This window comes from Magnolia sinica, chromosome 14, assembly GCF_029962835.1.
Source record: "Magnolia sinica isolate HGM2019 chromosome 14, MsV1, whole genome shotgun sequence".
NCBI classification, from domain to species: Eukaryota; Viridiplantae; Streptophyta; class Magnoliopsida; order Magnoliales; family Magnoliaceae; genus Magnolia; species Magnolia sinica.
Window position 1 is genome coordinate 38,819,236 of NC_080586.1, and position 10,722 is coordinate 38,829,957.

Here is a 10,722-nt window from a genome sequence, read left to right on the forward strand (position 1 = left end):
GCACACAGAGGAGCAGAGGATAGGCAGAGGTTTCACCTTTTAAAGTGGGATGATGTGTGTAAACCATGGGATCAAGGGGGGCTGGATTGTGAAGATTGGACTAAATGAATTTAGTGTTGTTAGGTAAATCGGTCTGGAGGTTTGGGGTGGAAGAGGGTAGTTTATGGAGGGAGGTGGTGGATAGGAAATATGGGGTCAGGATTGCAAAGATTGGACGAAATGAATTTAGCATTGTTAAGGAAATGGGTTTGGAGGTTTAGGGTGGAAGAGGGTAATTTATTGAGGGAGGTGGTGGATAGGAAATATGGGATCAAAGAGGGGGCCTGGTGGATCTGGGCTTTGTCGTTATACAATGCATCATTTATTTGGAAGTTTGTGGTGTCATTAAAGAGTAAGGTATGGGAAGGGATAGATCTCTTGTTAGGTAATGGTCCAAAAACAAGGTTTTAGGAGGATGTTTGGGTTGGGGGTCAAAAACTAAGTTAAGTCTTTCCTTGGTTAGCTTTAGGTGTCGGTTGAGTCAAATGTATGGGTGGCGAACTTTTTAATATGTGAGGCGAGGTAATTACTTGGTCCCTACCGTGTAGGTGGAATTTGGACAATGTCGAGCTCAAGGAATTCATCAATTTATAAAGCTTCTCTTCAAGATCCGTTCAGTGTTAAGTGATCTAGATTCATTCATTTGGGAAGAGCGAGAGAGAGAGAGACAGAGAGAGAGAAGTTTGGGAAATTCTCAGTTAGATCTTTTTCCAGGATGCTTGGTGGATCTACGAGCAGCGATGAAATCAATCAGTCATCATATGTTGGCAGTATAGTTCTCTGCCAAAGGTTGTTGCTTTGTCTTAGCTAGTCAGTTGCAACAAAGTTCTAATGGTGGACAATCTTCCCAAGCGAAAGATGATCCTCCCTAATGTACGTTTGATGTGCATGCAAAATGAGGAGTTGGTACATCATTTGTTTATCCATTGTGCTTTCACAAGAGTAATTTGGGAAGGCTTCTTCAAATTCTTCAAAATAGCTTGGGTTTCTCCATGTTCTATTGTGCACTTTTTCGTTATTTGGCATGAGGGAGCTTGTGGAAAATTGGTGAAAAAAGTGTGGCAGCTTTGTGTACTCATGGGGATTTGGTTCTTATGGCTAGAAAAAAATAATCGATGCTTTAGGAATCGGTCGGGGCGAGTATCAGAGTTGTATAATAGGGCTAAATGTAATGCTATGGAATCGGCGCTTGCGTCAAAGGTGGTTGATCTTTACCTAGAGAGTTGGCTTGAGTTGTAATTTTCTGTTTCGTGTGTACATTTGTAAATTTCGGTTTCGCCGGTTTATAAATCAATATCCAATGTTCAAAAAAAAAAAAAAAAAGTTGGAGCAACCACTTGGTGGTGATTAATAGTGAAACCTTCTCTCCTGTGGCCAAGTTGAATTCCAATCGGGTTATAATGTCTGTAGCTATTAATCATGGTTTGCCCTTTCCAACTTGAATTAAAATTTTTTTTTCTTTTAAAAAAAGAAAAAATAATAATAATAATACAAAGCCTTTCTTCATGGTGATCTTACGGAGGAAGTTTATATGGAGCAACCTCCCACTCCCAGATTTGTTGCTCGGAGGGAGTTTTTCCTTTTGTGTATTGCTGTCCTCATTGAATGCTCTGAGAAACATAACATGGAATATATGGGATGGAGTAATGCGGGGGTATTTTCACACCGTGTTCGAGTGGGGTGGCCTATGGGATGCGGTGGCACACTCGGGGTGGGTGGCCCACGTAACCCATGGATTTAGGGCCCGCGTCAGGCGAAGCCCATGGATTTGGTGCCCACGAGGGGGTGGAACCCATGGATTTGGGGCCTGGGCTAATGAGATAAAGGGATTAATTTTTCATGCTCTATCAGTTTGAGCTTTTATAGCAAGTGGTTAATTGTCCTGCATCAAATTGGTATCAGAGCAGGAGGTCTCGTGTTCGAGACTCCTCACTGGGGGTGATTAATGCGGGAGCATTTTCACACTGGGTTCGAGTGGGGTGACCTGTGGGATGCAGGGGCACACTCAGAATGGGTGGCCCGTGTAACCCATGAATTTGGGGCCCATGTGAGGCGGGTGACTCGTGTGAGGCGGAGCCCATGGATTTGGGGCCCACAAGGGGGTGGAACCCATGGATTTGGGGCTCGTGAGGAGGGTTCGGCGAGGACCTAACCCATAGATTTGGGGCCTGGGCTATATGATATACAGGGATTAATTTTCCATGCTCTATCAGTTTGAGCTTTTAAAGCAAGTGGTTAATTGTCTTGCATCATGGAGTTTGATAATGTTTGGAAGTTACCACCTGTATGTTCACTTTCCAGTCAACCTTGTCAATGATTCTATTGTACATCGGATCTCTACTCTTTCAAATTTGGGGAGGAAGATCTAGTATAAGATTATCCCAATATGAAATTCATCATTGATCTTTGTTTGCTCTTTTGCAGAAGAAAGCACATACATCTTCCTTTGCTTCTGTCCTTGACCTCATTGAATGATAAAAAAGTGGGGAAGTTTGCTCTGGTTAGTGGCAAACAATGTCAACGGTTTTTGTCCTGTTGCCAATTCAAACAAAGCTAAAATGGATCTACTTGGTTGTTTTGCTATTTCCAAGTCTATATTGGCTCTGTAAGAGTCTGTTTCTGTGAGAGCAAGAGGCAATATTGTCAAAAGAAGAGTGTATGATTACCGCCTAGGAAACTAATATACTTGCTACTCTAGGTGTGGCACCCTGGGGTTTTTAGACAGCCAAAAAAGACAGCTTAAATTGTTCGCCTGAAAATAGCATGTTATAGACCAAACATGTTTGACTGCATCTCCCTTATTTCCATGTTATGCATGATGCTTTGTGTTCATTGGATCATTTGTTAATATACAAATTTGCTGAGATTTAGAGGTTATATGTGATAGTCTCTTCTTCCATCGTCATATTAATACTTCTAAGAAGCATTATGTATAGACAAGTTTCATGCAAACACTCAACACAAGCTGTGAATGTGAAATAACTTTTTGAGGATGTCTGCTCTTTATCCTTTCTTGAACTGTTAACATACATACATAACCATACAATAATTCCATCAGATGAGCACTTGCTCAAAAATGGCAATCACTGCACAATAAGAGCTTGTTCATGTTTATTACCTTGGTCAATGAAAAAAACTCATTCCAAAGCTTCATTACCTTGTTACTTGTGCTTTTGTTTGAGACGAAATGGGATACACCGAATCATAATAAATGGGCTCCCTAAACCAGTTCCAAGATTTGCGTCAGGTCTGCCCCACCATGCTGATGGCCTGGACAAAGAAACAAGCTAGTCCACTCATTTGGTGGCCACACTTGTACAAGAACAATGGACTGTTCGCTAGTGATCTTCTTCATTCAACACGTGTGCCACTGCCTGATGAGTGTACTGGTTACTTTTGGAGGCCAGGTAAATTTACAGTGGGCCCACCTGATGCAATACTTGGATGTCGAACATGCATGGCCTTGTATTGAAGCAGATGTCCGCTTAGAGGTAGAACTCTTGTATGGTACTCTTTAAGTTTTTGGATATGAATAATGTCAACAAAACCATCCATTTGTTAATTGGCTGTGGTCTATATTTCCGCTGGAAAACAGGCATACTATCTTCCAGAAACCGAGTACCTTCACTGGGCACGCTCTCATCCGGTAAGAACTGAGTGACATCTCATTGTGTGGGCTCTTATTTAACTTTGAGCATCTAATATTTATCTAACCTAAGGATGGATGGATATTCCTGCTGCCTTTCAGGAATACAGTAGGAGTCAGATTGTAGGATTAATCAATCTTGTCGCGACAATGAAAGGCTGGAAACGAAAGACAAGATTGGAAGTGCTGGAAAAGATTGAAGGAAGTGTGTGACTATTAGTTTTAAAAAAATATATATATTCCCTGTGTATCAGCCATGGCTCTTGAAGCCATTCCCTCAATTCTTTTTCTAGGTAGGACATAAACCAGATATACAACATTTCCAGTGGAACATTATATAGAGGAGTGTATATTTTCTATGTGCTACATCTGTAACATATATTTCCATGAGGGAACATTAAATGTGAATTTTAACCACATCAATCCTTTTGTCTCCTTGGAGGCCTTTCTATCCATCTTCCGGTATATTAATTGTGTTGTGTATAACACCACCCGAAAAAAATCTATGTGAATGCACCCAAGTTTTTAGCTTTTCTGCAAGCGTAGCCCATAGTTCAGTGATCTGGACCATTCATCTGGTGAGATCTCACCGCTGTGAGGCAAAGGTGCAAAATTCACACCAATCAGGCTGAATGTATTTTGCATTACCCTATTGTGTTAGCATAAGCTTGCTGGAATCAAGTACTGCTTGTGAACAAGATTGTTTTCATTCTTGAACGCATCCATCAACTTGCGTATTTGGGTAAACCTCTGGAGCGATGAACCCTCTGTGAAATGTGCTGTCACCAATGCATTTCTTGAGATGATAGGGGTCACCTCATGCTGGGATGGCATCATCTCTTCCTTGGTGAAAGATAAACGAAGCTGAATTGGAAATAAAAAAATTTTTAAAAAATGCAGATCCGTGGATAAAAGTGAAGGTCAGTCCTCTGATCTGGTGGACAACATAGTTATAATAACTTGCCGACTCGACTTGAAACTTGACGTGATCAAGTCAACTTGATGAGATTTCGGGCCAAGTCATGGGGAGGTCAATACTGACTACACACTAGGCTTCAGCTCGGTAAAGATGGTCAGGTCCAACCCTTATGGAGATTATTTGTTTTAATAAAATGAAAAGAAAGGGTGGATGTGATTATAATGCAAAACCTCAAAAAGATGAGATTTTAATGCAAGACCTCGAGTTTTGACATAGGACCTCGTAGTAATGAACAGTATCCCACCAACTAGGTCAATTCTATATGCTTGCCTACTTTGCCAGTTTTTAATGCATATATCCGTTTTATATCTATACTGATATAGGACTAGCTTGTGGACATTTTTTTACTAGAAAATACTTTTCCTTGAGTAGAGCACTTGGATGTTAAAGGAAATGGAAGACATTTTACATCAAGTCAAGTATTTTGGGAATGCAAAAGGTGTGGTTGTTCTTTAGTAAGCACCAGTACCCGAAACATTGGGGAAACATGGGGAAATGGTAAAATTTGTCAATGAAACTTCAAAAGATGGTAAAATGTTCATATTTGCATATTTAGGAATCAAATAATTGCTGAAAGGCACGTACATAATAAGGTTTTCTTTAATAGAAGTCTAAAAGCATGTAACGCTGGTTGAGGAAATCATTAAAGAAACATGATGAAAATTGTGGATTTTTCAATGATACTTCAGGAGATTCCAAAATACATATGTTTTCATATTTAAGAATCAAATAATAGTGAAAATACATTCCCTTTAATGGAGCCTAAAAGTATGTATTATTAACTCAGGGAAAACATTAGGGAAATATACGTAAAATGGTGGTTCCATCCATCCATGCATGCACAATCATACAAACAAACTGACATGCATCATCCGTCCACCCCCCTCCAACCATCCATCCATCCATGATCCATTCATTCATGCATGCATGCCTATACAAACAAACAAATATGCATTTCATCACAAAACCATGCACCCATAAAGAGATTAAAAAGGATTTTTTTTAATAAAAAAAATTTCAGCGATATGGATACATTGGTAATACATGGGCAGTATTATTGAAGTATCGTTGATACAACACTTGGAATTTACACCGTTGAAATTATTGACAATATCTATGCATTAGCGATATAAGTGACACTTGAAATTTACAAAGTAAAAAATATTGGTGATATATTGGTAAATATCGATTCATTGATGATACTTATATTGTCGATACCTGAAAATTTTATATTACCAGTGTTATTGGTGTCATCAAGCTGGAGATATAGGTAATATTGTGGATATTATCAATAAAATTGGGGATACTCTGATAATGTGTGGGACCCACCATAATAGTTGTATGAAATATACTCTGTTCATCTATTGCACCACCTCGTGTTAGAATGTGAGTTCGAAAAGGAGACAAATCTAAAACTCAAGTGGGCCATAACATGAGAAAAAGTATGAATGGGTCGCCTATTGTTAAAAACATTAGTCTTTCTTTCTCTATGTGGCTACGTTGCTCCCTCCCTCTCTTTGTTTATAATTACTCTAAATTTTTGTAATTTATTGTTAGACCTTCTCTCTATCAATAATTGCTCATAATATTTTGTAATTTATTGTCAAACCTTGAGTTGAGTAAAGGCTCATTAGAGTCTTCATGTCAACCTAACTTGGTTGGATATCTGAGTTAAGATTTTGAGTTTTGGAGTATATTAGTCTTCATGTTAACCTAACCTGGCTGGATATCTAAGTGAAGTTTTTTGAGCTTTGAACCATAGTCCAATGTTATTCATTGAATTTGCCAGGTTGGCCAACTTTTTAAATGCAATCCCTATTATATGTGTGTAGCCCACCTGATCGTAAGAGTAGATAAATTAATGGCGCTAGGCACCTACATAGTTAAAAGTCCACTTGATGAAGGGCCTAGAGAAGAACACTATCAAGTAAATGGAAGAAAGGCCTATACATGGAGAACCATGCCTCTGTAAGCTTGATTATCATAAAGTTCTTTTTAAAGGGAGTTATTTGATACTTTGGTAGAGTATGACAGTTCCCATGATAGAGTGGAATGGTGGAAAAGGATTCATTTAACCAACCCTAATTAGTTGTTAGTTGAGAAAAATCATAGGTGTTGATGTAGAGTATGATAATTGATGAACAGTTAGAAATTGTACGCATAGCATACATTAACTTAAATCAAATAAATGATGGACACTTGTTTTCTGAAATAGAACTATTGGATTCTTTTTCGATTAAGCCATCCAATAAATGTCTCCCAATTTTATAGCCACATAACCAAGTGGAACCATACATGAGACAGTTCGGTTTGAATTACTTGTATCCATGCACGCAACTAGTAAATGTTGCTCGTTGTTCTTGGCCGTTTAAATGCGGGCGTGCCAGAATTGAATTTGTGGCTCAATTCAAACTGAACAACTAGTGCCAAGATAGGCAGATACATAGTGTATGACAGAGAACAGATGAGATCGGCCACCTATTCAACCACTTGCTCAGTCTGTAAAATTGGATTAGGTGATATTCAAAGGGTAGGGTTCGTTCTTTGATGATGGGTTACACCTTTGCCTTCCGTACGAAATGATTTTTCAGTATAGATAAAAGATAAACGAGAAAGGGATCTTTATAGTGGGTCACAAAGAACGGTTGCGAAGCACCTTTCCAAATGGAGAACTCAATCCAACATATGAGCATAGACCCAAATTACAGCTAAGATTACCAACCACTCAATTAACATTATGGATTACACTATGGAATGTTAACAATGATCAAAAAGTAAAGGATTACACTACAAATGTAATTTACTTTGGTAAGAAAAAAAAAGAATGAATACACTAAGGAATCTAATTGACTAGTAATTAAAAGGATAATTGAAAGATAATGTTTAGGTTTGATTAGGTTGGTGTGAGACCATTTTCTTGCTGAATTTATCTGCTATTTATAGCCTTAACCCGACCATCTGGATGCTTCCCATGTTTTTACGGTTGCTATAACTGTTCAGCACTACATGACCTTCTTCACTCCTTCTGTCATCTGTCCTGTAACCGCTTATATATAATTGCTCTTCCATCGACCGCTTAAGCAATGACGTGGCATCGTTTGATGCGCCTTAATTGTACTACCGTAAAATCCTCTTCATATAGCTCTATAGATCTTCAAATACACCACGTGGATCCGTCCAGATCAAACGTAACTCACTCTTGTTGGTTGTTGAGACTTAAATAATGCATAATTTTCCCCATTTATATCTTGGTTTTATAAACATGAATCAGCTTAATGTTCTATTTTACTCATGTTTGTATTGCAAGGTGAATTTAAGAGCTTTGATTAAAAAGGGTGCTAAATGTATGGATTTGATGCTCAAGAATCACCAGGGTAAGGGATGGATTTTAGGAGACCAAGATTGAAGAATTCACATGCCAAAGATCCAAGAAAACTAAGTGAGAAATGAAAATAATTAAAGATTTGAAGTGAAGAAAATGAATCCTGAAATTATCCTGAAAAAGCATATTCTTAAACTCTGGGTTATTTTGTGAAATTGTGCAGAGTGAAGTCTATTTTGAAAACTGCGCAGAGTGAAGTCTATTTTAGCAAACTGTGTAAATTTGAGGCGGTTTCTAGAGTTTTCCAACTAGGTGCGAAAGTTGGAGTTCCCCACTTATAAATAGGGCTTCCCAGGGCATTCCTAAGCATCATTAAAAGCATTCAAGAGCAAGATTTATGATTTTTAGAGAGTTTTCAATTTTATTAAAGTTTTATAAATTATTTTTTTCTTTTAGATCTTTTTTATTTGCATTTATTACTTTCTTGTTGCTTTTTTATTTTACAATTTATTTATGTTCTTCTAAGCTTCCTTTAGCCCAAGCTAGAAGGGAAGAACATTGGTTTAATATTTTCATAATTATGATGATTGATTTTTTTAATGATGAGAAGAATAGTGAATGCATGTTATTAATTGTTTAGGTTTAGTTTTTTTATCCTCATGTGAGATCCATATGTTTCCATCATATGAGATCCGCATTGATGGATAGGCTTACTCGAATCAATTAGATTTCCTAGATAAGAGAAGTTCTCAACCTGTTACATTTCTTTGATATTCATTATCTTATAGATATGAATCCTTAAAATCACTGGCGCTTGAGAATATATATTAATGGTACAAATCCATGATTTTTTAATATTTTATATCATTTATTTAAAATGTTTAAAATGTTTTATTTTTCGATTAGGCCGACCATAGTGCTCGGATCCTAGTTGTGTTATCTAAGTCATCATGATTTTGGAACATTAAACTATGTGTGAAACTTTAAAGCTTGGGTGTTGTTTCAATTCAGTTGAATTATATCTATTCAAAACTCCCAAAATCAAATCATCAGTTTAGTTTTTATTACTTAGTTTGTTTTGCATTTGATTTTCTCCTTCTCGCAATTCATCTCCCTATGGGATCAACCTTGTATTTACGAGATATTACTTACGAACCTCTGTACTTAGAGGCAAGCAATTAAGTTTTTGGCGCCGTTACTGGGGAGAGACTGAGATAGATTAGATTTGTGTAAGATAGTTAAGGTAGGTTCTCTTCTAAACCCTCCAAAATTTCTATAGATTTTCTGTTTATCTTTGAAAGTAAATTCAGTTGAGTCTTTCAAGCACTAACTGTGATATAAGGTTGCCCTGCTTGGGATTTTATCACCTAAGTTTTATGGTTGTCCTACAGTTGCTGTTTGATCATAAAGATTATTCGTTAAATCTATTTTCTAGATTGACATAGTTTAATTTCTGCATTAGTTTTACTTTTGTTGATTTATTTTTATTTTTGCTTTGTGATTTGAACCCTTATGGTCATATCTGCCGCCTGGGTTGTTGCTTTATTTTTGCTTTGTGGATTGAACCCTCATGGGTCGGCCTTGTCGCCTAGGTTATTGATTTATTTTGCTTTGTAGATTGAACCCTTATGATCGGCTCTACTGCCTAGGTTGTTGATTTATTTTGCTTTATGGATTGAACCCTTATGGTCGGCTCTGCCGCCTGGGTTGTTGATTTATTTTGCTTTACGGATTGAACCCTTATGATTGGCCCTGCCGCCTGGGTTGTTAGTTAAGTTTTTTTATTTTATTTTAAGTATCATACTTGCTATTTGAATTAATGGTATTTGTTGTGTGGTGTGGATGGTTTATGTCACGTTGGAGTAGGGATCAAAACAATTGACTCTCCTTCGAAGGTAGACTAGTTCCAGGCCTTAATCATTAACTTCGAAGAGACACTCAACATCACTTGGATTTCATGGTAGACCCAATTAATAATCCAAATCTAAATCTGCAAATCCAACTATAAATCAAAACAGAGAAAATCAACCTAATCCTCCTCTTGAGGATGATAATGAAGTTCATAGGAATGTGTTAAACCAACCATGGACTTTATGTGAACGACTACACCCTGAGAGATCAACTTTACCATCTTGCATAGTGTTCCCTGCTCACACAGGGAACATTGATTTAAAACCAGGTGTAATTCAATTGATTCTTAAATTTCATAGCTTGGATTCTTAAAGCCCTTACTTACACCTTAAGGACTTTGAGAAAGTAATTGTAACAGTACGAGTAAACAATGGCAATAGGGATGCACTTAAGCTTAGGTTATTCTCACTTTCTCTAAAGGATCGGGCCAAAGCATAGCTCAACTCTCTAAGACCTAATACCATCACTACATATGACAAGCCTTAAGTAGAGAGTTTTTGAAAAAATTCTTTCCCAAGGACAAAACAAATGCACTTAACAGGAAAATCATATCGTTCTCCCAAAAAGAGAATAAACTGTTTTTCCAAGCTTGGGAGCGCTTCAAAGACCTTCTACTTGTCCACATCATGGTTATGAACCATGACACATGATTGATGCATTCCGAAAGGGGCTCACCATGGATACATGTCAGTTCATAGAGATGATGTATGGTGAAACCTTTCTTGACAAAGATCATAATGAGGCTTGGGATTTTCTAGACATGTTAGTAGAGAATACGTAGATATAGGATGTCTCTGCTAAACTAGACCAAACTAGACCCATCCC

At 37.6% G+C, this 10,722-nt stretch overlaps 1 protein-coding gene across 4 annotated transcripts in view; it reads left to right on the plus strand.

The window, feature by feature from the left end:
* The window catches only part of LOC131226076 (uncharacterized), a 141,558-nt gene extending 137,420 nt beyond the window's left edge, over positions 1-4,138 (plus strand). For 3 of the 4 annotated variants that reach the window (XM_058221754.1, XM_058221751.1, XM_058221752.1), the window contains 3 exons: positions 3,447-3,530; positions 3,635-3,685; positions 3,788-4,138. In XM_058221754.1, the coding sequence (XP_058077737.1) occupies positions 3,447-3,530; positions 3,635-3,685; positions 3,788-3,898 (246 nt within the window). In that variant the 3' untranslated portion in view covers positions 3,899-4,138. The remainder of the gene's footprint in view (positions 1-3,446; positions 3,531-3,634; positions 3,686-3,787) is intronic. The other variant, XM_058221753.1, reaches the window with a different exon arrangement.
* Positions 4,139-10,722: the final 6,584 nt, after the last annotated feature.